Source organism: Gorilla gorilla, chromosome 9, assembly GCF_029281585.2.
Source record: "Gorilla gorilla gorilla isolate KB3781 chromosome 9, NHGRI_mGorGor1-v2.1_pri, whole genome shotgun sequence".
NCBI lineage: Eukaryota > Metazoa > Chordata > Mammalia > Primates > Hominidae > Gorilla > Gorilla gorilla.
Window position 1 is genome coordinate 15,028,189 of NC_073233.2, and position 27,195 is coordinate 15,055,383.

Below are 27,195 nucleotides of genomic sequence, written 5' to 3' on the forward strand. Positions count from 1 at the left end.
CTGGGCAACAGAGGAAGACCCTGTCTCAAAAAAGGAGGAGGAAGAAGGAAAAGGAGAAGGAAGAAGACGGAGGAGGAGGAAGAGGAGGAGAGGAGGAGGGGAAGGAGCAGAAGGAAAAGGAGGAAGGGAAGGAGGGAGGAAGGGAAGGAGGGAGGGAGGGAGGGAGGAGGAGAAGGAGCAGCAGCAGCAGCTGTCTCAGGGGCTGTTCACACGAGTCCTGTGCTGAAGCTAAGGATACCCAGATGCGTAAGCCAAGGATCTGATCTCACGCTATCCACAGCACACAGGATGGTACACATTAACTGAGTAATGCTGTAATTAAAAGCATGCAACACATGCTAAGGAAGCAAAGGAAGCCTTCCTGGAACTCAGTCTAGGAGTGGCTAGGAAAGGTTTTACAAAAAGGAAACATCTGAGCTGGATACTGAATGACAAGTAGGTTCACCAGGCAGATAAGGGAGGAAAATGTTGTAACAGAGGGAAAGCACTGGCAAAAGCAGGAAATTCAATGCGCTTCAGAGAGGAGAAAGCCCACATATGGGAGTACACAGCAAGATGGTTAAATGCAACCAAGAAAGGGCAAGTATAGACCAGCGTTCAGAGATGTGCTCCCACACCTGGGCTCTGCCTGATCTGAGGGTACCTAGGCCTCTCCTAGTCCAAATGTTCATTCATTTCGTAAGCAAATATCTTGCCCGGGCTATTATAAAACATCAAGAGAAGGGGAGATTTGGAAAAGTTGGCCTATCTGTGTCTGAATCACAGAGGCCACCAAACTGATGTGAATTCTGAAAGTTTTACTAATTAAACTATGAATTCCTTGAATGTAGAGTATATGGGTCGATCTCCCTAATGTCCAGCACAGGGCCTGGCACATGTGAGACATTCAACACAAATCAGATACAGGAACAAGTAAGTAAATTAGTAAATTACTAATTTACTAATTTACCCTAGTGGAAAGAGGAACAGAAGGGCTGCCGGCCAATAAGTGATAAAAAATTTAGGAAATTCAGGAAAAAGGTGATAGTTGTTAAATACAGGCAAGATTAATAAACCCATTTAATCCAGGCTGGTACATGAATTTCAACTCAGGATGATTAAAAAAATAAAACAAAAGCCCAGTACTGGTATTTTTCAGCAAGAGCTGTAAGAGAGAGAAAAATAATTATATAGACAGTAAGCAACTCTTAATATACCTTAACTTACATTCACCTTCTGCTAAAGGGATTGACACAAAAAAAGTCAGTATTTTCACTTAATAGAAAACCCCCTCATTGTTTCCCCCAACTCATGCATTTTTATTTTCTTCTAGATGGATGGATGGATGATTAGGAAAACTGATGGAGAAGTAACAAATCAGATGATGGAGTGATGGATGGATAGAAGACTTATGGACAGGGGCCTCACAGATTTCTGAAAAAGATCAGCTGCTTCTTTCCTTGTCCTGACTTACCCTGGCCATCTTGGGTTGCTCAGTAGGAACACAATGCAGAAAAAAATGTTCAGTTACATCCCTGGTAAGATACACTCGTTCACACCCAGGACAGGAGATGAGCTCTGTGCAAGAAAGAAAGATAGCAGAGTCAGGGCAACATGGCTGATTATAACTAAGGCCTGGACATAAGGCTTTCTAATATACAACACCAAGATACGTGGCAATACCCATGTTTGCCAAAATGAACTACACTTGATGCCATAGCCTGCATTTAGTATGTGGGTACCCTGAACATGACCATCCCATTGGGGCCTTCCCTACAGACCATCTGGTCTCCTCACATTCTTGTCTTTACCTGGTCCTACCTTCCTCCCCACCCCATAAACCATGCTACTACAGGCCCAACCCTGCTTTGGTTCTGACAATCAGGTGCCTTCTTGCCGCTCCCATTCCTCATTCCACATCCCTGAGAGCACAGCTCCCATCACTAGCCAAGATCCAGAGTCAGTTTAGTCCGGGCACAGTTCCAGGTCATTAAGGTTACCACATAGCAGGATGGCTTGGAAGATCTCGAAGCTACAGCCTCCAGAAGGCTTTAGTCAGAGAAAGGCAAGGCCTCCCTGCCCGCTCATCTAGGTGGTATTTTTCTCTTAGTACAGCATATACCAGTCAGTCTGCCTCTGAGGCTCAGAGGTCTTTTGGAGGGCTCTCTCCCCATAGTCCAAGTTAGATGCATCATATATATATATATTTTACCTATGAACAGCTTGACCTACAATCTCTCCCCAGAGAAATACATCAGTCTCTAACATATTCTTCAGCATAGTGGGCTTCTGGACTATAAAAGCAGCAGAAGACTCCCACCCTGGAGACCACAGTGATTCTGCCGGCCCACCGCAAGGGCAGTCAACCTACTAGGAACAAGAAAATGAGCCTCTGGAGTGGGGCAAGGTACCTGTGTCCAGGGATGAGGGTGATCTGGAAAGGGGTTGGCTATGGCAGTGAATGCAGCAGTACCGCTACAATCTCCTCTGTCTCATCTCTTCAAAATACGAAAGAATGATATGATGGCAGTTGCTCCAGACTTATAGTCAGACAAATGTAAGTCCAAATACCAGGCTTACCAGCCAATGACCTTGGGCAAAACACTTAATCTCACTTAATTGCTCTGTACCCCAGTTTCTTCATATGTAAAATAGGGAAAATAAGAGTTGCTGTGCAGATTAAATTAGATAAAACTTCAGAAATCACGTGGTCCTCCATGAATGTCAACTTTGGAGTTCAAAAGATTCCTCATATCCTATTCACAGTAATGCAGTAAACTCAATCACCAACTCTCTCTGGTGACGAAAGTTAGTTTTAGTGGTAGATTCAAAAAATGGCCACAAATTCTTCCCCTTCCTGCATCCATACCCTTGCAATCCTACCATCAAAAGGTAAGACTCTCCACGAGCTTCAGGTCAGTGATGAGTTTTTAATTTTTAAAAGAGGTAGGACCCTTTGCCCTTTGAATCTAAGCTCACCTTGTGACTTTCTTTGGCCAACAGAATGCAGCAAAAGTGACAAGTTCTCCAAGCCTAGACCTCAGTGGCCTTATATAATTCTGCTCTTGTTCTTAGAACTCTAAGAGTGCCATGTGAAAAATCTAACCTGGCATTGAGACTGCTGGAAGATGAGAGATCATGCAGAGAGAGTTCTCAGTTGTCTCAGGCATCCCACCTGAGGCCATCATAGACCAGCCAGCCCCAACTAACCCACTAGCTGAACACAGATGCAAGAGTGAACACAGTCATAATTAGCTAAGCCCAAGCCAAACCAGAAGAATTACCCAGAGAATCCCAGCCCAAACAGCCAAACTGTAGAATCATAAAATAAATAAAGTTTAGTTGTTTTAACCACAAAGTTTAGAGGTGGCTTGTTATGCAGTAAAAGCTAACCGATACATCCCAGGAAAATAGAAATCCACAAAATCATGAAAAATAATAGTTTAATACTCCCTCACCCCACCAAAAAAAAAAAGAAAAGAAAAGAAAAGAAAAACTTTCTGAGTTTTTGCAGAGCCATGGGTGTTAATGACAGGACTGCATCTGGAATGTCCTGCATATTCTCCTGCCTGTCAAGAACAATGGCCAGAGGTGGAGAAGGATGCTCTCCACAGGTGACATCATCCAGGGGAATAAGGCTACTGTCCCTCCCTTCCACTTGGCTCACCCTGAGGCGACCTCCTCATCTACCGCAGGACAGAAATGCTGCTCTAATTGTTGAAAACGACTTCCACAAGACTTCCCTGGTACCAGATACCCAAACATCAGTCATTGTAACATGGCCTCACGAGCAGAATGAAAAAAGAGAAAGAACTGAATAGGTCAAACAAGGCCTCATCACACATCCTCTGCTCCCTTGGCCTTAAAGCCAAAGTCCTCAGCCTGGCATTCAATGCCCCTTGCAAATTGACCTTATCTCTCTCTAATCTCATCTTTAGCTTTGCCTGCCATACAACCTGTGTTTTTGCCATGCCCAACATCTCTGCTATCTCTTGAATACACCAAACTTTTGCATGACTCTGTGTCTGTGAAAAATGCTGTTTCCTCTTCCTGAAATACTCTTTCTTGCCCCTCTCCTTTTCAGATAAACTCCTATTCATCCTTTCATACCTGTTCAAATGTTCCACCTTTGAGCAGCAGGATTAATTTCCCCCAGGATGAGTTAACTAGTCCCTCTTCTGGGTTCCCACAGCACCCTGAACATCCTTCCAGTACAACGAATATCACATTGCATTTTAAATACCTGTTCATATGTCTGCACACAAAAATAAACCACAGTTGGTATTAAAGGATATTACCTGGTTTTTAGCAGATTGAACAATTATAGAGTAAGTCCTCACTTAACATCAGTGATAGGTTCTTGGAAACGGCAACTTTAAGTATGATGACATATAATGAAACCAGTTTTTTTCATCAACGTTATAACAAAAGGATGTTTACTTAAGGAACTGCTGTACATTGTTTTGCTTAAAATCACAGTTTTTAAGAATCTAGTTGATGATGGTAAATGAGGACTGCATTTCTGTTTTCTTTTTTTTTTTTTTTTTTGACGTGGAGTCTTGCTCTGTCACCCAGGGTGGACTGCAGCGGCACAATCTTGGCTCACGGCAACCTCCGCCTCCTGGGTTCAAGCAATTATCCTGCCTCAGCCTCCTGAGTAGCTGGGATTACAGGCACCTGCCACTACGCCTGGCTATTTTTGTATTTTTAGTAGAGACAGGGTTTCACCATGTTGGCCAGGCTGATCTCGAACTCCTGACCTCAAGTGATCCACCCACCTCAGCCTCCCAAAGTGCTGGGATTACAGGCATGAGCCACTGTGCCTGGCAGAGGACTGCATTTTTCGGGAGTTTGTGTGTTCCATGTGTACTCCTTGCACTCACAGCACTGAAAGTAGTAAGAAGCCACCTGGAAGTTTTCTGGAAAAAAAGCCAGTGCAGGTTTATAAGGAAAGCAGAGGTGTGGGGCTTGGGAAAAGTTTTTAATTAAAAAATATGAGTTCTAGGCCCAGGGCTGGCAGTATCTAACTATGTAACCTTGGGTAAGTCACCCCCTTTCACTCAACCTTACTTTCTACACCATTAAAATGAGGGAATAGGAATGCAGGGGAGTACAAATTATCCAACCCATTTACTCTGCGTACAGCAGCCAGACGTTTTTTTCTCCTGGAGGCCAGGCACGGTGGCTCATGCCTGTAATCCCAACTTTTTAGAATGCCAAGGCAGGAGGATCACCTGAGGTCAGGAGTTCGAGACCAGCTTGGCCAACATAGAAAAACCCAGTCTCTACTAAAAATACAAAAATTAGCCAGGCGTGGTGGTGGGCACCCTGTAATCCCAGCCTCGGGAGGCCAAGGCAGGAGAATTGCTTGAAGCTAGGAGGCGGAACTTGCAGTGAGCTGAGATTATGCCACTGCACTCCAGCCTGGGCGACAGAGTGAGACTCTGTCTCCAAAAAAATAAATAAATAAATAAATAAATAAAAATATTCTCTTGGGCAAGATAGGAAGGAACAGACAGCCAAATGGCACCCTGGCTATCAGCCTTGTCAGAAAGTCAGGGAACAAGCTCGTAGTTGAAAGGAATCCTGGATTTAAGAGATTAGCCCTCTAAGAGGGGTTGTGCAGCAAAGAGCAGAGATGGAGAACCATCACAGTGGTGCAGGCACTGTCCCAGGGAGGCTGTGGGCCCCAGAGTGGACCCAAACGACATGCACTCCCTTTGTGTCACAACACCTTTGTCCAGAAATTCTTCTCTTCCCTCACAAAGTTCCTAACCCCATCAAGCTGTGTCAACCTTGACTTTTTATTATTTTTAAAGAGATTCTCCATCTTTTAATGAGGATATCAAAACAAAGTTTTACTTTAGACAAGGAATATATCAACTCCTAGAGCTATGTATAATCAAACATCTACTTAACAATATTTAATATTAGGTTAGTTATAAATACATATTTAAATCACACTGCACATAAAATATTATTTAGATATCATGCTTTTTTCTATTTTATCCAGTTAATTATTATTCAAATGACAGCCCTACTCTTGTGTTTCACATACAAGAACACTGATTCTGAGAAATATAGAGACAGGGCCCCAAGTCCACATGATTATCCTCAGGAGATGTGGGGCTTCTGCCTCCAGAATAAGGAAGTCACAGACACCAGAGGTGTTCCTGAGAACTTAGGAGCCTAGGAGAGCAGCTCCGAAAACGGAGGACATTTAGTCCATCTGTCACAAGTGCAAACACTTCTGGTCCTTGAGAGGTGTGGGATAAATTTTCATCTGTACGCCACCACTCTCTGAACCAGGCACTTTACATGTGTAAAAAATTCCCCAGGCGAATACGACGTACAACCAAGTTTCAGACCCAGCACCTTAGAGAGAGCATCCCCTTCCCCTGTGGCTGAGCCTGATAGCTGTCTCCTGTATCATGCAGCTGAGAAAGGCAGGCTCACCCCGCTTTAAAAAGAGACTCTAAGAAGTTAAGAAAGATTCTGAATTCAGCTGTGATGGAGCTCCCCTCTGGCAGAGAAAAGGGCAGATTCCCAACAGACAGGTAGTGACCTGAGATCCCTGTATGCGGGGATTGGCACTGAGCTGGGAGGCAGACTCCCCGCTCAACGGCAGGACCCATGAGCAGGCCTAGAGTGCAGCCTGAGGTTTGGCACTGCCAAGACCGCTGCTGGGACCTAGAACATGTGCTGAGCCTAGGACTCAGTGAGGCAGCAAGGAAGTGGGGCCCACACTGGGTAGTCTACCTTTCAGACATGAACAGCAGGGCCAAGGCAACACGGACACCAGAGAGGTAGGGGAGGAGAGAAATCCCAAAGAGGTCTCAGAAAGGGGGTATCAGGTCAGCTTAGGCCACCAAGTGAGGACACACTCGTTGCATAAGCCTGAGGCCAATGCTAAGCAATCCTCTGAGGGTTAGGAAGCCTTCATTCCACAGCTCTTGTCCAGGGCTCCAGGCAACTTGAAGCTGGGGTCCGAGCTCTGATCCCAACAGAGCAATAGCATCCGCTGGAGGAGCCTGATGCTCCTCCGCTAGTTCCAACCCGTAGACCCAAAGCTGGACAGAGCTTCACTGTTGATCCAGCCAATTCCCCACCACACAGATGATGACATGGAGGCCCTGAGACAGGGAGGAGCTTAGCTAAAATCACATGGCCCTTGTATAACATAGGTGATACCGTGAACCACTAAGCAGTCCCTGATTACCTCTGTAGCCACAGGTAAGATGCTCTACCTCCCTATGCCTCTGTCAGACACTAAGCAATGAGAAAAAACACTCTAGTTGTATCCTCTGGCAGGCTGGACATCCTCACTAACAATTCTGCCCTCCCACCCCCGGGCAGCCCCAGTCTACTGAGCACCAGGAGCACCAGCTAAGGCCCCCACCACACAGCCCCTGAAGGCTTCCTCCAACCCACCACTCAGAGCAGCACCACCTTCAAGAAACATGTTGCACCCAATCCCCAAATACCCAGACCCTGCTAGAAAGACAAATTTTTGTCCAAGTCACCCCTAAAGTGACTGCTGCTTCTGCCCCAGCTGCCAGCAGGCTTATCTGTGGCCCTGCTGCCGTGATTAGAGCAACACTGGGAGAGAAGTCAGAGAAGCGACAGGTGAGACCACCACAGGTCCCAGAGGATGGTGCTTACCAAGCGCCCAGGAACACCCACCCTGCATGCTGCAGCCAGGCGGGCTGCAAGGCCTAAGCCTCGGGGAGTGGATACTGGATAGGGTAAGGGGAGCAGCCTGGATCCTCTCCTCCTTTCTCTGATGCATCCCCAGCCAGGGCTGCATTTCTCTAGCTCACCTGAGATACTCCTGCAAGAAAGAGCTTGGTTGACTCCTCCTGTTTCTGTTTATCTCGAAGCCTCTGCAGCAATTTTCCCAAACTGAACAGCAAGAGGGAGACCTCAAAGAGGCGACTCTCTTCCTAGCTGCATCTCCTTCCTAATCCTCTGGGTGCCTTGGAATAGAAGCTCAGAAGGAAGAAAACGACATTTTCAACTTTCAGGAACTAGCTCTGTCGCCCTCTGCACAGCTCGGGAGACAGCACTCTCAGCCTTTTAGGATTCCATCCAAAAATCCTTCAGCCCTCCATGTTCCCCAAAATGACAGTGCTCATGTGTGGCTGGAACCTGCCCCGATCCGGCAGCTCATTTAAATAGAGCTCATCACAACAACAGTGTTGGTGGTGAAGTGAGTAGCAGCAGGGCCCTGGGGACCCCCTGTTTATACGTAGGAAGAATGATGCAATCTGGGTATCAAAATAGCAATCCAGAATGGAATAACAGGCTCACGCAGCAGCGGTGCCTGCACAGCCAGAGCTCAAGTTGACACACTCTGTCAGCCCCACACTGCTGCAGCACGCAGATGCCAGGCACACACTCTCACCGCACCATTTTAAAAAACAGCAGGAGCCCAAGATATCCCTCCATGCCCCCGGCACTGAAGGAGGGTGTGGGGGGGCCTTCAACAGACATTGAAATCTGTCTCCTACATACTCACCTGCTCCTGCCACTTCACCTGAAGTCCTTATCCTGTGACGTCACAGTCAGTTGCCATAGTGACCAATTGTCCGTCACAAGCAGAGGATTAGGACTTCGGATGGAGAAGACACACATTTATGATGCACAAAGGTCCTGGGAGGTCTCCCTTGGCAGCTAACTCTACCCACCAGGAAGATCCAGTCACACACAAGCAGGGAGTGAAAAAGGGAAGGATGAACAGGGTTGACTGGAGGAGACATTAGGATGGGGCAAGACTACAAGTACAGCATAATTTCAAAAGCACAGAGCAACCAGATGAGGGGGAGTGGCAGGGATGTGCTTGGAAAGACCGGCAGGAGAGTAAGCTCCTGAAGGGACCTGAATGCTAAGCTCAGGAGCTTGACCTTCATCCTAAAATAAAAGGCAGCCCAAAAAGCTTCTGGAGAGTGACTGAGCTGGGCTTTATGATTATCCTGATGGACTGAACACAGGGAGGTCAGGGTAGTTGAGCATTAATGTGACCCTAAATGAGGGTAAAAATGGAAAAAAGCAAAAGAAGACTCATTTCAAAGAGAACTGACAGGACACAAGCAAATTAGGATGTTGGGGCTAGCGGCGGTGTGTGAAGAACAAGGAGTCAAGTGGAGGGGCTGTCATGAACAGAGGTAGGTAACAGGAGGAAGAAAAGAGCAGTGGCCAAATCTCATGTTATCTATACCTTCCTTTCTCTGGCATCCTTGCCCTCTTAATATCAGGCCTCATTCTGCCTTGCCTGGACCAGTGATGCCCAAATCTGGACAGCTTGTTAGAAATCCTGAATCTACCAAACCCAAATCTCTTGTGTGTGGGTGTGGGACTGGGAATCTGTATTTTTAGCAAGCATCACAAACAATTCTTAGGCATTCAGACCAGCACTGGTTCAAGGCCCAGCAATCAGGAACCAATGGCCTGGACAGCTGCAGTTGTCCAGCAGGTCTTCCTGTATCCAGTCCTGTCTCCTCCAATCATTCTTCTCACTGGGCCAACATGAATTTGTTTTTTTCTTGTTTGTTTGTCTTTGTTTGTTTTGAGACAGTGTTTCATTCTGTCACCCAGGCTGGAGTGTGGTGGCATGATCATGGCTCACTGCAGCCTCAACCTCCTGGGCTCAAGTGATCCTCCTGCCTCGGCCTCCCAAGCAGCTGGGACTACAGGTGTGCAACCAGCTAATTTATTTTTTATTTTCTATTTTTTGTAGAGACAGGGCCTTACTATGTGCCCAGGCTGGTCTTGAACTCCTCACCTCAGGAGATGTGACCATATTCCACTGATCAAAAACCTTCAATGGCTCCCCACTGTCCACAGAATAGCTTAATCAAGATCCTTCACAATTTGGCCCTAAATTTCCTTTCTGAACAGAATCCCCACTTCTCTCTTTCAAGCATCCCATACTCCAGCCAAAATTAACTCCCTCCTGTTTCTAATATTTGCCTTCCCCTCCCCTCCATGTGCCTCATCCTAACACTATTCCCTACCTGGGAGTCCCTTGCACATTTTTCTGACTCTGCCTGGTTCCTCCACAGCTATTCCTACTTGGTGTCACCTACAGATTCAAACCACCCAATTTCCCCAGACAGAACCTAAAACAGGGGTCAGAAAACCATAGACTGCCTGTTCTTGTAAATAAAGAATACAGTAATGCCCATTCATTTCCATATTGTCTATGGCTGCCTTCTGCTTTTCTGCTACAATGGTAGAGCTAAGTAGTTGTAACAGAGACTGTATGACCCACAAAGCCTAAAATATTTACTATCTAGCCTTGTGCAGAAAGTTTATGACATCTGGCCTAAAGCAACAGCTCCTTAAATTGTGCTAGCCTCACCCTTTGGAGTTTAATTCTGATTACGGGGATTTTGCATGTTCCAAGCCCAGATCCATCTTCGTGAACTCTAGTTCTGATAACTGGGTCACATCCGAGCTGGACCTTCAAGTTTGTGTAGGATGTTTCAAGCAAGAAAAGGCATTTCAGGAGGAAGGAACATCATAAATGGAGAATTATAGATATGAAAGTGTGAGGTCTCTTTGGAAAGTCTTGTAAGGCTACAACATATAGAGAAATGACAGGAGGTAAGGCTACAGCATTAGTTTGGGACCAGATTATGAAAAGACTTGGAGGCCATGCTAAGTGTCTGTTCTAAACTGCAAGCAATTGGAAGCCTTTAGAGAGCTAGAAGTGCAGTCCCAGAGTCAGAGGGAGTGATCAGGGTCAAAGCTAGAGGATTTGGCAGCATAATCACAGTAGCAATAAGTGAAGTGAGGTCAGGAAAAATATCACTGTAGGAAAGAATAGGGAATAAACTGAGGTCAGGCAGATATCCAGGGACTGTGAGGAAGAGCCAGACAGCCGGCCTGAGCCAAGAGTCAGAATCTGGCTATGAAAGCCAGGTGACTGGCTGGGGCTGGAGATGGACGCACGATCCACAGCCTTCAGAGCCCATGCTCCTAGGAACCACCTGGCTGTGAAACAGGCTTTCTGTGCCAAGAAAGTACCCACAGTATAATGCAAAAAGTACAGGTAGGATGAGTCTGGGCTCATTTCATCTGATAGACCCTCACTGACCGAGGTAGCACCTCTGTCTCTTTTCATCCCAAATCTTAAGAGTCAATCCAAAAACTGATGCACTGACACACTCCATGCAAAACCACTGATCCCTTTTCCAGCTGGGCCTGGAGACAGAGAGTCATTTGGGGAACCAAGGGCAGCATCCTATTCTGGGTCTGTAGTTTCTACTGGCCCTCAAGCCCAGGAAAGCCCTGGACTGTCAGGCAAAGGAGCTGGATTTTTTTCCTGGCTCTGCAAGTGACCGATTATGCGGTTTTCAGCAGGATCCTAGCCCTTCCTGGACTCCTGATGCCTCATCTATGCAGGAGGGATTGGAGATTAAGGGCCTTCCCTGCCTTTTGGCCTCCACAGCACTCAACCCTAACTGCTCCCCCTTAAATCAGAAAGTTCCAGCAGACAAGACGCCCTTCAAAGATCCCATCCATCAATCACAGCCATCTCGAGCTCCCTCCCTCAGCAAATCTGTTCTAGCTATAGCCTTCCAAGCAGCACTGGCAGCAGCAAGCACCTCCCCCAAAACACAGCCCGCCTCCTTTCCATTACCGGGGGAATTGCTCTCCCAGTAATGGGTCCTGTTCTGGGGTGCCAGTGCTACTCCCAGGGCCCTAGAGAGCCAATTAAGGCGAGGAAACTGTTCATGAACTAAAAAGCCACTCCACTGATAGGGCTCCAGGCTCCAGCTTCTGCACCTGCTGCACACCCAGCTCAGCAGCCTGCCCTTCACCTGGGAGACTTGAGTCACTGCCCACAACAGACCTCACAAGGCTGGACACACTGCAGCACCTGGAATGAGCAAAGAGTAGTCACCCACCTCCCAGGCTCCCACAGCTGAGATCTCACCTCTGGCCTCCCATTCCCACCCAAGACCATTAGAACCCCTGCAGCTGAGCTGCTCATTAAGATAAGTGTCATTTCCCTCTCTGACTCTAAGGTTGTAGCATCTTGCATCAGTTCCCTCTCTTTGGATATTCCTAAAGTCCCAAGGCCTGCCCACTGAGGGACCGTGATTGCTCCTCCTTTCAGCATTAGTAGTGTTCGGGGGATGCTGTCACTCTTCACTAGCTTCAAGAAGCATGGGGCTATGGTAGTTATTTGGTGTTCTTAAATCTCATTAAGTCTAGCCCTGAAAGCCAGAAAGGGCTTAGAATTGCCCAGTCAATTAGTGCTAGTGTCCAGGTGAGCTCTAGGGTCTCTAGGACTTCCAGCTGCATCCTCAACTTTGAAAATGGGAAAAATAAGATACTAAACAAGTAGATTCTGAAATCTGCATCTCAGTATCAAAGTCTTCCAGCCATGATTTGTCTTTTAATTGATTTGAAGAGAAACAATAAGTAATGTTCCTTTTCCTCACATGGGGAAGGAAATATCCAATCAATTCCCTCTTCCCTTTCCTAAAATGACAAATAAAACCACAGCAACTCTGAGAACCTTGAAGACAGAGCCAGCATATGGTAAGAGTCAGTTTCAGGGATGTTAGCTCCCTTCAGAGCTTGCTACATTTACTTAAAGTATCATTTTGGTACTCAGTGGCCAACTTTCCAGAGAGAATTTGACCTGGGACCATTCTTAATTAGCCAAAAAAGCAAATAGCCCCAAGTAGATATTCTCATTGGCTGAGAAAATCCAATTCCAATAGCTAGCATTTGTGTACCCAGCCATCCCACTGCATGGCTAGGCCACTGTATTCTCACCACACTCCTACCTTTGCTCTGGTCCCCATCACTAGCTTTTGAAGATCTTGCCCAGCTGGTCTCCTCAGTACCTGAGAGGTGACGCAGACCCATCTTCCTAGTTGCTGGGGAGAATCTCAGCTAGGCTGTGGCTGTATTTATTAAAGATTTGCACTTGATCCAGCAATTCAAATACTGAGTATACAATAGTCCCCCCCTTATTCATGGGGGATACGTTCCAAGATGCCTGAAACAGTGGATAGTACCAAACCCTATATATACTATATTTTTCCTATGCATACATACCTATAATAAAGTTTAATTTGTAAATTAGGCACAGTAGGAGATTAACAATAACTAATAATAAAATAGAACAACTATAAGAATATACTGTAATAAAAGCAACATGAATGCAGCCTCTACTGTCTCGCTCTCTCTCTCTTCCCCCTGCCCCCCACAAAATCTCTTAATATTTTCAGGCTGTGAGTAACTAAAAACTTGAAAAGCAAAACCTTGGATGCGGGGGGAGGGGACTACTGTATTTCCAAAGAAAATGAAATCAGCATGTCAGAGACATACCTGCACTCCCATGTTCGTTGCTGTATTATTCACAATAGCCAGGACAGGGAATCAACCTAAGTGTCTACTGATGAATGGATAAAGAAAATGTGATATATATACACAATACTATTCAACCACTAAAAAAAAGGAAAACCTGTCATTTGTGACAACATGGTTGTACTTACAGCACATTGTAAGTGAAATAAGCCAGGTATGGAAAGACAAATACTGTATAAGCTCACTCATGTAGAATCTAAAAAAACTGATCTCATAAAAGCGGAGAGTAAAAGAGCAGCTACCAGGGGCTAGAGTGGTTGGCAGGGGGCAAGGGTAGTTAGGGAGATGTTGGTGAAAGAATACAAAATCCAAGTTAGATAGCAGGAGTCAGTTCAAGAGATCCATTGTACAGCATGATAAGTATGGTTAATAATATATTGTATTCTTGAAAGATGCCAAGAGAGTAGATGTAAAGTGTTCTCACCACCAAAATGATAACTATGTGAGGTGTTGTATATGTTAACTGGCTAGATTTAGTCATTCTGCAACGTATCTATACTTCAAAACATCATGTTGTACACTGTAAATACATACAGTTTTACCTGTCAGTTAAAAATTTTTTTAATTAAAAAATATTTATATTTGCTGGCTCAGGCTGCAGGATTTGTTCTTTCTTCAAAGATTTTCCATGGACTCTCCTCATCAGTTTGGTATTCTAAGTGAGTGTGGACTCTCCCCCTGAGCAAAGTGCCACAATGTCAATCGCAAGCTTTGAAGACAGGTGAACCTGAATTTGACCTTACCAGGCAGTAGTTGTTAACCTTAGTCTATAAATATCCCAATCCTCATACTTTTCATCTATAAAATGGGAATACTAATACCTACTTTATAAGGCTGCTGTGAAGTTTACAAAAGATAATGTCTGTACAGTGTCTGCCAACCAGTAAGTGCTTGATAAATGCATTTTGTAACTCCCACTTGAAGAACAAAAAGGGACAGATCACAAGTGAAAAAAGCCTTCTACCTAGGCTTTATTGATTAAGTCATTTATTCTATAAATATTCACTTAAGACCTCCTCTCCTGTATCATGTTCTGTGTTGGGCTGCGGGGTTACAAACATGAAAGGCACCGTCTGGTTGAATGAGAAGATGCCTACCTCGTGACATCCCCTCAGTTCCAAGCCCCAGAGCAGGAGTACAGCCCTGGGGAGGCTCTGTTGAAGAATTAGAGTTGAAAACAAGCTGGACAGACCCTGAGCCCAGGCACAGCTCCTCTTCCATTCAACATAGCAACTGCTCGGCTCTGCCCAGCAAGTAGGAGAAACAGGTTTATAGAAATGAACTCAGCCCCATGCAGGGTGGCTCCATCTGGTTGGAGGCATTGAAGCTAGGAACCTGTTTATTCCTCAGCCTCTATCCGCCTCCCCTGCCATCCCTCTACCGGCTCCCACATTTTACTTTAAAAAAAAAACAAAACAGATTTCTGCCCAGATTCACAGAAAGAGGATAAACGTTCCAGAAAGCCTGTGTTCCTACTCTGCTGGACAAAGTGACTGCACTAAAAACTCTCTCCAAACATGGCTTCTCAAACTACAGACCAGAAATCTAAGTTCAGGTATTGGGTATTTCACTAGGCTAGCCAGAGACAGGTGACAGCTCTGCCTTTCATCAGACAGCTGATTTGGGAGCCATTCTTTTGACCCTTCAGAAAATATTCAGTGGCAACTGATATCTGCCAGTCCTAGTACGTGGAGAACTTACCTGAGTTACTGATCCTTTGCTTGAACTTTAAACAATCTTCTCTTCACTGTATTATTATCACCTGTTTATTTGGCTGTCATTAATTAGACTATGAGCTCTTTGAAGTCAAGGGCTCTGTCTTTTCATCTCTGTACCCTAAATGCCATACAGCCTGGTACATAGTAGTCAATAAATATCCATGGGGGAGAGACAGACATACAAACCAACAAATACCACACCACATCGGGTCCTAATAGTTCCAAGTAATAAAGAGGAAGTTAAGCCGGGCACGGTGGCTCATGCCTGTAATCCCAGCACTTTGGGAGGCCGAGGCGGGCAGATCAGGAGATCGAGACCACCCTGGCTAACACGGTGAAACCCTGTCTCTACTAAAAATACAAAAAATTAGCCGGGCATGGTGGTGGATGCCTGCAGTCCCAGCTACTCAGGAGGCTGAGGCAGGAGAATGGTGTTAGCCCGCGAGGTGGAGTTTGCAGTGAGCCGAGATCTCGCCACTGCACTCCAGCCTGGGTGACAGAGTGAGACTCCGTCTCAAAAAATAAAAAAAGAGGAAGTTTATTCAACTTTTTACCCATAAATGTAAATGTGGAAGGTAACCATGACCCAGCCAGACTGTAAGACCTACTAAAGAATATAAGAAGCTGGGCGCAGTGGCTCACTCCTGTAATTCTGGTACTTTGGGAGGCCGAGGTGGGCAGATCACCAGAGGTCAGGAGTTTGAGACCAGCCTGGCCAATATGGCGAAACCCCGTCTCTATTAAAAATACAAAAAAATTAGCCGGGCATGGTGGTGGGCACCTGTAATTCTAGCTACTCGGGAGGCTGAGAGAGAAGAATCGCTTGAACCCGGGAGGCAGAGGTTCCAGTGAGCCAAGATCGCGCCATTGCACTCCAGCCTGGGCAACAAGAGCAAAACTCCACCTCAGAAAAAAAAAAAAAAAAAAGAATATAAGATGCCACATATTATACATATTGTATGAGAAATTGACTCTCTTAATTTGGTTCCAAATTAAGCATGTTTCCATCCAACAGGCTTTTTCCCCCTATTTTACATCTTCTCAAGTTCTAAATAACAGCACTTTTTGTTTTTTTACCTTTCTTACCTTCTTTCTATAAACGAGGCATAGTACAGAAGGCTTTATGTATATGTCCTCATTTAATCTTCACAACAGTCCTATGAGTTAGTAACTATCACCATTAACCCCATTTTACAGGCAAAAAAAACCTCTTGGGCAGACAGATGAAGTAACTTGCCTAAATTACACAACTAGTAATGGCAGGCAGATCAGGAATGACACTCAGATGGCCAAATATACTGACACCAAAGCTTTTGTTTTTATTCTTCATCGCAATTAGAATAACTTGGGAACAAATACTATGATTCTGGTAATTGTCATACATATAGACAGAGATGGTGTCTCACTCCAGCCCAGGCTGGAGTGCAGTGGCACGATCTCAGCTCACTGCAACCTCCACTTCCTGGGTTCAAGTGGTTCTCCTGCCTGAGCCTCCCGAGTAGCTAGTGCCTGCCACCACACCCGCCAACTTTTTTTTGTATTTTTAGTAGAGACAGGGTTTCGCCATGTTAACCAGGCTGGTCTTCTCCTGACCTCAGGTGATTCACCTGCCTTGGCCTCTCAAAGTGCTGGGATTACAGGCATGAGCCACCACAGCACCCAGACCATTAATATGAATTTAATGTTCTCCTTTTAGAGTCAAACACAGCCTTGACACATGCATAATTCGTTCACATTAAAAACCTTAAATGAGATCAAAGACCTGAACTTAAGAGCTAAAACTATAAAACTCCTAGAAGAAAACAAAGTGGAAAATATTTATGACATTGGATTTGGCAATGATTTCTTGAATGTGACACCAAAAGCACAGACAACAACAACAAAAAACATAGATAAGTTGGACTTCATGAAAATTTAAAACTTTGTGCATCTCAGGACACTATCAACAGAATGAAGAAGCAACTCACAGAATGGGAGAAAATATTTGCAAATCATATATCTAATAAGAGATTGGTATCCAGAATGTGTAAGGAACTTCTACAGTTCAACAATAACAATGACAGCCCCATTAAAAAATGGGCAAACTGAAACTCTGTACCCATCAAATAACAACTCACCATTCCCCCAGCCCCTAGAAATCACCTTTCTAGTTTCCATCTCTATGAAGCTGACTACTCTAAACATCTCATGTAACCAGAATCATACAGTACTTGCCCTGTTATGACAGGCTTACCTCATTTAGCATAATGTGCTAAAGCTTCATCCATGTTGTAGCATGTGTCAGAACTTCCTTCCTCATTAAGGCTGAGTAATATTCCATTATATGTATATACTACATTTTGTTTATCCACTCATCTGTTGATTGACACTTGGGTTACTTCCACCTTTTGGCTACTGCAAATAATGGTGCCAGAAACGTGGGTGTACAAACATCTCTTCAAGTCCCTACTTTAAATTCTTTTACGCATATATCCAGAAGTGGAACTGCTGGATCATAGGATAATGTGATTTTTAATTTTCTGAGGAACTGCCATCTTTTCCACAGCAGCCACACTGTATTATATTCCCTCCAACAGTGCACAAATATTCCAATTTCTCTACATTCTTGTCAACATCTATTATTTTCTGGGATTTTTTTGGTTTGTTTGATAGCCATCCTAATGTACTTGAGGTGGTTTCTCATCATGGTTTTGATTTGCATTTCCCTAGTGATTAGTGATGTTGAGCATTTTTTCTTGGGCTTATTGGTTATTTGTACTTCATCTTTGGAGAAATGTATATTCAAGTCTTTTGCCCATTTTAAAATCAGGTTTTTTTTTTATTGTTGAGTTGTAGGAGTTCTTTATATATTCTAGATATTAACCCAACAATGCTGGAACTTTTTTTTTCATGGCTTAAAACATCAGAAGTTTATTACTTTCAATGATTCCATGGGTTGACTGAGTAGTTCTCTGCTTCAGTGATGTCATCTGGGATACTGAGATGGCCCAGTCCAAAACAGCCTCACTCACGGCTGGCAACTGGTACTGGCTGTCAGGCAGAAACCTCAGTTCTACTCTCCATGTGACTGCCTGGGCTTGCTCATAGCATGGAGATTGGATTCCAAGATGGCATATTCCTTTTCTTTTTTTTTTTTTTTTTTTTGAGATGGAGTCTCGCTCTGTTGCCCAGGCTGGAGTGCAGTGGTGCCATCTCGGCTCACTGCAATCTCCACCTCCCAGGTTCACACCATTGTCCTGCCTCAGCCTCCCGAGTAGCTGGGATTACAGGCGCATGCTGCCACGCCCAGCCAACTTTTTGTATTGTAGTAGAGACGGGGTTTCACCATGTTGCCCAGGCTGGTCTCGAACTCCTGAGCTCAGGTAATCCGCCCACCTTGGCCTCCCAAAGTGCTGGGATTACAGGCATGAGCCAGCGCACCCAGTCCCAAGATGGCATATTCCAACCAGCAAACTTAGACATTGCAGATCTCCTGAGGCCCAGCCTTTGAAGTTACACAGTAACATTTCTGCCACATTCCAGTGGTTAAAGTAAGTCATAGGAACAATACAGATTCAAGGGAAACAAATAGACTTCACCTCTTGGTGGGATGGGTGGCAGAAAAGAATTGTGGCTATTTTTAAATCCCTATAGTGATGAAGGGCACCATCATCAAAGCTGACAAAAGGTGCCACCACTGCTGCAGAGGCCCAATATCATTTGGTCCAAAGCATAGACTGCCTTATGTTGATGCATTGAGACTGCCATCTCCTATTGCTGCTAATACCAACAGTGCTATTTACCATTACTGAAGAATTATGGTAAAGTCACAGGCACCATCCTTCATACTGTCAATACTGCTGAAATCAATGGTACCCAATACCTTGCATCCTCATTGTCCAACATGATTTTAATAAAACTCCTTTAGGGCCAGGTGCAGTGGCTCACGCCTGTAATCCCAGCACTTTGGGAGGCCGAGGCAGGCAGGTCACTTGAGGTCAGGAGTTCAAAACCAGCCTGGCCAACATGGGGAAACCCTGTCTCTACTAAAAATACAAAAATTAGCTGGGTGTGGTGGCACCTGCTGTAGTCCCAGCTATTTGGGAGGTTGACGCAGGAGAATCACTTGAACCCAAGAGGCAGAGGCTGCAGTGAGCCAAGATCGCACCACTGCACTCCAGCCTGGGCGACAGAGTGAGACCCTGTCTCAAAAAAAAAAAAAAAAAAAAAAACTCCTTTTGGGATTTTATTCACAACCCCTAGTGGCAGCCACCTATCACTCAGGCCTCAGGTCTGTCCAAGGGCTGTGGGGCCAGGGTCAGAGATTGTTAAGTAACACTGCATTAAGCCTGAGGGACTAACAGTAATCAGCCCTCTCCTCTGCCCTTAGGCACTGGAATTGAACCAAACCTGACCATCTCATTTATTTCTTTTAAGTTTTATTTTAGGTTCAGGGGTACATATTTAGGTTTGTTATATAGGTACATTGTGTGTCATGGGGGTTTGGTGTACAGATTATTTCATCACCCAGGTAATAATCACAGTACCTGATGGGTAGTTTTTTGTTTTGTCTTGTTTTGTTTTTATTTTTATTTTTTTTTGAGACAGTCTCACTCTGTCACCCAGGCTGGCATGCAGTGGTGCGATCTTGGCTCACTGCAACTTCCACCTCCCGGGTTCAAGTGATTCTCATGCCTCAGCCTCCCGAGTAGCTGAGACTACAGGCACGCACCACCATGCCCGGCTAATTTTTGTATTTTTAGTAGAGATAGGGTTTCACCATGTTGCCCAGGCTGGTCTCAAACTCCTGACCTCAGATGATTCGCCTGCCTCGGCCTCCCAAAGTGCTGGGATTATAGGCGTGAGCCACCGCAACAGGCCTGATAGGTAGTTTTTTGACACTCAGTCTCCTTCCACCCTCCACCCTCAAGTAGGTCCCAGTATCTGCTGATGCCATCTTTGTGTCCACATGTACTCAATCTTTAGTTTCCACTTATAAGTGAGAACATTAAGTATTTGGTTTTCCATAATGCTGGAACTTTCAAGATATATTTATGATTCACCATATTTATAAATTTAACTCACTGGATTTTCAAGAGTTCTTTAAGTAATCAGGAATGCCTATTTGCTAGATAATTGGAGTACTTACAAAGAAAATAAATTACATTTTATTTTATAAAAGCCAATATTAACAAAATTTGTACCTAAGTTCGCATATTAATCAAAGGACCTTTAAATGGCATTGTTAAAATTTATGCCACTTATAAAGAGAGTAAGATTTGTTAATTAAAATTAAGATTAAGGGAAAACTAAGTTTATGTTTAAAAATCATATATTAATGTAAAAAAATCAAAATAGATCATATCTCTCCTGTACTCCAAACTCTCAGCAGACTCTGAGAGGCAAGGTAGCTTGCCCATGGGTTCAGAGGGCTTAAATATGTAGATAATCCAGACTACAGTTTTTAAAACTCTATTATCACAATGAAACACTAATTTTAAAAAATTATTGGACAGGACTCATGAAAATATGTGTGTGGACCTCAGCTTGAGAACACTTCACTAATTAAGAGTGTGGGCCGGATGCGATGGCTCACGCCTGTAATCCCAGCACTTTGAAGTCCCCATTTTTAACCAGTGCTATAATGCCTCACAGAGAGCCTAGATTTGTGCTTCAAATCACTTGGGAAATACTGCAGAGAACAAAACAAACAGAAAAGATCAACAACGGTATTTCTAAGTGTTGCCAACTTATTCGACTTTCTCACTGCATAATTTCATTCAATGGATATTCACTGTACCTCTGTGACATGTCCTGTGCTAGAATAATAAAATGAAGGGACCCGGTTCCCGTCTCCAGTGACTGCACAGTTCCCAATGAGACCGTTTCCTAGGAAACCTGACATTCTGGAGGAAGACACAGGCTCCTCCCTGCTGGGCAGCAGCTTAAATACTGAATAGTTCACTAGTCAGTGTGATTCTATTCAAAATCTGTTCCTGACTAACCCTAGGAGGCCAGCCATTCTCTCTCTGCCTTGGAGATTTAGTGAGTCAGAACACATCCTCTCCGTCTGGGGAGGCAGCCAAACTTTGAATCAAAACCTTCCCAGGCTTCTTAGTCTGCCACCAATTTAAGGAAATCCCAAACATGAAAAGTTCCAGCTTACAAAACAGATATATTAGGCATCAAGAGGATTCACTCTGTCTCACAGATTCCCCCAAAGATTGCTTTCAGCAATGAGTGTCCCTTGGGCATTTAAATTCTGATTCTTTCTACACCCAAAATTCAGTTCCTATGAAACAGGAAGAGACCTGTTATGTAGTGGGAGGTGAACTTGTGGTGCCTTTGTACTTACCATCTGCAACAGTCTCATGAGCCTTGGCAATCTGCCCTAGCTCCTGTATCAAGCCCTGGAAGCAGTCCTTACAGAGCAAATACTGGCAGGATAGGAGATGAGAGCCCATACCTGGCAGGTCCTGACGGCACAATGAGCAGGTCATTACCATGGCCTCCATCTGTCCACTCTTAGGGCAGTGTTTCTGGCCAGCTAGTGGCAGCCCCATAAAGCTCATGCCCATGTCCACAGCCATGCCTGTGCCCAGGACTGGGGCTTTTCCACTGATATCCTCAGGTGAGAAGCAGCGTGTAGAGCGAGCCAGCTCCACTCCCTGTAAGTGAAGCACAAAGTAGAGTGATCTACTTATTTTGAGCAGAAAAAAATCTTAGGCCAGAGGGGCCTTCGAGAACAAGGCCTCAAAAGTCCAGGCCATGTTCCTCTCCAGAGCTGGAGGCTCATGCCTCAGCCTCAGTTCCTCACCTGGGACCAAAAAGAGAGTCTAGCCATCTCTGCCGTGGAAAACAAAGCCTGGAGGTGTCTGCTGTTTGTCTGAAGGCGAACAAACCCTTCAAAAGTGTCCCATACCTGTGCCTCTCCTTATTGGTAGACAAGTTTGACCTAAGTTTCAATTTTGGAAAAAGGAAGAAAATTGCATTATTGACAAGTTTATGACAGGCACTTTACATACTGTATTTCAAAGGGGTTGAGACACTTTTACAAATTAAATAAAACCAAGAGGGACAGGCTGAGGAAACAGTCTTAGAGAGGCTGGGTCACACACAAAGACAGATGGCAAATGGAAGAGTCCAAATTCAAATCCAGGTCAGTCTGATTCTGGACTCCAGTCTCTCTTTTTTTTTTTTTTTTTGAGACAGGATCTCACTCTGTGGCCCAGGCTAGAGTGCAGTGGCACAATCACAGCTCACTGCAGCCTTGACCTCCCTAGGCTCAGGTGATCCTCCCACCTCATCCCACCTCAGCCTCACAGGTAACTTGGATGACAGGTGTATGCCACCACATGCGGCTAATTTTTTGTATTTTTAGTAGACAGAGTTTCACCATGTTGCCCAGGCTGGTCTCAAACTCCTGGGCTCAAGTGATCTGCCTGCCTTGGCCTCCCAAAGTGCTGGGATTACAAGCGTGAGCCACCACACCTGGCCCATACTTTTTTTTTTTTTTTAAAGACGGAGTCTTGCTCTGTTGCCCAGGCTGGAGTGCAGTGGCGCGATCTCTACTCACTGCAAGCTCCGCCTCCCAGGTTCACGCCATTCTTCTGCCTCAGCCTCCCAAGTAGCTGGGACTACAGGCGCCTACCACCGCCCCGGCTAATTTTTTTTTTGTATTTTTAGTAGAGACGGGATTTCACCGTGGTCTCGATCTCCTGACCTCGTGATCCACCCGCCTCGGCCTCCCAAAGTGCTGGGATTACAGGCATGAGCCACCGAGCCCGGCCCACACTCTTAATTAGTGAAATGTTCTCAAGCTGAGGTCCACACACATATTTTCATGAGTTCTGTCCACTAATTTTTTTAAATTAGTGTTTCATTGTGATAATAAAGTTTAAAAAAGTATAGCCTGGATTATTTACATATCTACCACAATATGATTTTGGGGGTAGCGTTAAGGGTCTAGGATTTAGTACACACTAGGCAGTATTACTTGTCTCAGGTTAATGAGCTGAGAGAGGGGCAGACTTAATACACAAATAATGTATTCTTGCCACCTGAAGTCTAAACAACATTGTGGCACAAAATGATGCATGTTTTACAGCACTTGGAACAGAGAAAGGAAGTGGGAAAACTGAGCCCTCATCATCGTGGCATATGTTTGCTGAACTTAGCTACAAGAGTGAGCACCACATTTAAGTCATAATGATAGTTTAGTTTAGAAAAACATCACATACATGTGAAATTAATATCATTAATTTGATGGCTTTGTAGTTTTTTACATTTGTAAACTATATTCAGTTTTATAGTTGTATAACAGCTAAAAGCCAAAGGAAGTTGTAGCTAGTTTTATATTTGTACCTATTTAAGAAACAAAATACAAATCATTTAATTCAAATCTGGGTCTCGGTAATTATGCAAGTTTGAGAAAAATTTCACTCCAGTCTGAAGTCTTTAGGAGCCAAGCCTTCAGGAAGGAGGAAGGGTGATGGGGCTGGGAGAGGCCAGGCTGCCTGGGGTCCAGAAAGATGCCACTACATAAAGCTATAGATAGACTTGCACTTCTAATTCCTTCTGGAAATCATTTAGCAGAAAACAGCCATAGCAGCAGCATGATTAGAGACGAGGACAGTCTCTATTAGAAGGTTCAAGTATGCCTGAGTTTATTTCACTGGGCCAGTAGTTCTCAAACTTTTTGGTCTTGGGAATCCCTTTACATATGTTTACTCATTGAAGACCCCAAAGAGAGTTCATTTATGTGAACTATTGCTATTTACCACATTAGAAGTTAAAGCCAAGACAATCTATTGCTATTTACCACATTAGAAGTTAAAGCTGAGAAAATTTTAAAACATTAATTTTCATAAAATAATAAACTTGTTATATGTTAACACGAATAACATACTTTTTGGAAAAAATAACTATTTCCTTTTTTCCATTTATTTATTTATTTATTTTTTGAGACAGAGTCTTGCTCTGTTGCCTAGGCTGGAGGGCAGTCGTACGAAGTTCACTGCAGCCTCAAACTTCTGAGCTCGACCAAACTTCTTGCTTCAGCCTCCTAGGCAGCTAGCACTATAGGCATGTGCCACCACACCCGACTATTTTATTTTCATTTTTATTTTTGTAGAGACCAGGTCTTGCTATGTAGCCCAAGCTGGTCTCAAATTCCTGGACTCAAGTGATCCTCCACTTTGGCTGCCCGAAGTGCTGGGATTATAGGCGTTGAGCCACTGCACCCAGCCTAAAAAAAAAAAATTAACTACTTTCAAAAAAATTAATTTAATGAGAAGAGTCACATTGTTTCTCATATGTGCCAAACTCTTTAACGTCTGGCTTAATAAAAGACGGCTGGACTCCCATACCTGTTTCTGCAGTCAATCTGTTATATGTTGTTTTGTTTATAGTATATGAGGAAAATCCAGTCTCACACAGACATACAGCTGGAAAAGACAGGAGTACTTTAATAGCCTTATCAGGTAATTGTGGATATTCTTTGATACCACACCAAAATTCAACAGTGGTAGTAGTTTCTTAAATGTTATTTATAAGGTAGACTCTGAACCAAACTTTTCTTATTCTGTTATATTAAAATCTGCTGATCTTGCTCTTTGAACTAGTCTTTTCCCCAGGCACAGTTTTTTAACACCAAGCATTGGTCATTTGGAAAATACCAGTTCAATGACTTATGCAGATGTTCCAAATAGCGACACATTTCATTACACAATAACAAAAAATCACATTCTTTAGAATCACCTCGAATCTCATCAGAAAATTCTTTAAGCATTGAGAAGCTGCCAAACTCATGGAGGCAGCAAAAACTACCAGAATTCTAACTTTTGCTTGAACGCTTGAATTTTATCATTGGCAACAAATACTGTCATTTCACTTTGAGAAAATATCTGACAAATTCCCAAGCCTGAATAACCACAGTTTGTCTGCCAGTTATTCTTTTTTTTTTTTTTTTTAGATGGAGTTTTGCCCTTGTTACCCAGGCTGGAGTACAATGGCGTGATCTTGGCTCACAGCAACCTCCACCTCCCAGGTTCAAGTGATTCTCCTGCCTCAGCCTCCCAAGCAGCTGGGATTACAAGCATGCACTACCACACCCAGCTAATTTTGTATTTTTAGTAGAGACAGGGTTTCTCCATGTTGGTCAGGGTGATCTCAAACTCCCGACCTCAGATGATCCACCTGCCTTGGCCTCCCAAAGTGCTGGGATTACAGGCATGAGCCACCGCACCCGGCCTGCCAGTTGTTCTTTCGTGTAATACTGATGTTTCATTTTTCATTTTTTTAATTATTATTTATTTATTTATTAATTTTTGAGACAGAGTCTTGCTCTGTTGTCAGGCTGGAGTGCAGTGGCGTGATCTTGATTCACTGCAACCTCCGACTCCCTGGTTCAAGCGATTCTCCTGCCTCAGCCTCTCAAGTAGCTGGGATTACAGGCATGCACCACCACGCCCAGCTAATTTTTGTATTTTTAGTAGAGACGGGGTTTCACCATGCTGGCCAGGATGATCTCAATCTCCAGACCTCGTGATCCACCCGCCTCAGCTTCCCAAAGATTACAGGCGTGAGCCACCACACCGTCCATGATGTTTCATTTTTCAAAAGGCTAGTTTAACTTGCAACTCAATAGCACAAGCACAGTTTCTCACTTTGATATGTAGCAGGAATACTTTTTCTTCACACAGAACATCAAAAAGAAATCTAAAAAAGTACTTAAGAATTTAAGGATTGAGATTTAATAAAAATTGTTACCACTTCATCATGGATGGACATTCTTAAGGTAAACTTCTTTTTTTTTTTTTAACCAGCAGATGCTTAGTGGTAAAGAATATAAGGTTTTGTTCCGGTTTGGTGCCCAAAACATCAGCAGTTTTACATAACATTGCTTTGGCACCATCAGTGCAAATGTCAACCCAGTGAAAAGATCAAATAACACGTTAGCTTTATTATTAAAATTGTTTGACCTGTGAACTCCCTGAAACGGTCTCAGGGACCCCCCACCCCATAGGGTCTACAGACCACACTTGGAGAACTACTGCATTAGACCTTGCATCACAATCCTGGGAATTCAGGGAGGTAGCATGGCTTTCCACCACCAGCAAGTACTACACAGGGTAAGAATATAAAGAAACAGGCATCTCATTTATGTCTTAGAAGAGCAATTGAAGTAACTCCATGAAAGTAAATGGTTAATTTAAAGGCACCGCCACACAATGAGTTTCTGATTTGAGAAGACGAAGGGTCAAATGACCCCATTTCTGCCCCCTTCCTATGGCTGCTTTCAACATAACTTAGTTCTTCCCTCTCCTTCTTATCTCCCCTGACCTAGAAGAGTGTAGGGGACAGAGTTTGGAAGATTGTACTTAAGCCAAGGTAGTAAATTCAAATGCCTACAGGGGCTGGGCAATCTATATGAACGAAGTGCTTTACTTAAAAGAATGTGGGTCTAATGTCTCCAAATCTTAGTTTTCCAAAACCCAGGAAATTATTTTTATTTACATTTTAAAATGTTAACAAAAAGTTAAATTTTAAAACATTGCCTTGCCACAAACCACCTCCTTTTAACATCTTACCACATCTATATCTAAGAAAAGGAAAATATTTACTGGAGTACCTTAACCTTGCTAAGGAATGATGGAACAAGTCATTCCACATCACATTGGGAATAAGAATTTCAAAGATTGTTTGCATGAAGGGTACAGAACAAATTATCATAAAAATAACACTCATTTTAGGGAGAAAACGTGAGGGAGAAATAGTAGGTAATGAGAGTACCTACTCTTTGCTAAGCTGTGTTATATGTGACATATTATTTGTTTGCTTGTTTAATGTATGTCTTAGACATAGTCTTAGGGAATGACTTTTGTTCACAACTGTACTTGCCCTTCACTTGCCTGGCACCTAGCGTAGGAACATAGTACACACTCAATTAATATTTATAAAAGGAATGAATGAATCTCATTATTTTTTCATTATACAGACAAGAAAACAGATTCAAAGAGAACATGCTATTTGTTCAATATAATTCAGTTAGTAAAAAGAGAACTAGGAGGCTGGGCGTGATGGTCATGCCTGTAATCCCAGTGCTTTGGGAGGTCGAGGTAGGAGGGCT

The 27,195-nt window shown here is 43.9% G+C and overlaps 1 protein-coding gene and 1 long non-coding RNA gene across 15 annotated transcripts in view; one reads left to right on the plus strand and one right to left on the minus strand.

The window, feature by feature from the left end:
- TRIM66 (tripartite motif containing 66) overlaps window positions 1–27,195 on the minus strand; it is a 70,538-nt gene that overhangs the window by 38,283 nt on the left and 5,060 nt on the right. For 9 of the 14 annotated variants that reach the window (XM_031007650.3, XM_063710945.1, XM_063710954.1 and 6 more), the window contains 4 exons: window positions 24,434–24,511; window positions 21,883–22,020; window positions 21,532–21,733; window positions 1,454–1,557 (listed from right to left, as the gene is read on the minus strand). In XM_031007650.3, coding sequence (XP_030863510.3) covers window positions 1,454–1,557; window positions 21,532–21,733; window positions 21,883–21,909 — 333 coding nt within the window. In that variant the 5' untranslated portion in view covers window positions 21,910–22,020; window positions 24,434–24,511. Of the gene's footprint in view, window positions 1–1,453; window positions 1,558–4,089; window positions 4,259–7,799; window positions 8,598–21,531; window positions 21,734–21,882; window positions 22,021–24,433; window positions 24,512–27,195 lie in introns of those variants that run through there. The other 5 variants (XM_063710942.1, XM_063710944.1, XM_063710948.1 and 2 more) reach the window with 3 other exon arrangements.
- On the plus strand, window positions 9,010–10,166 carry LOC129525354 (uncharacterized). The gene is made up of 3 exons (XR_008669609.2): window positions 9,010–9,143; window positions 9,574–9,671; window positions 10,041–10,166. It is a non-coding gene; the product is annotated as an uncharacterized lncRNA (long non-coding RNA).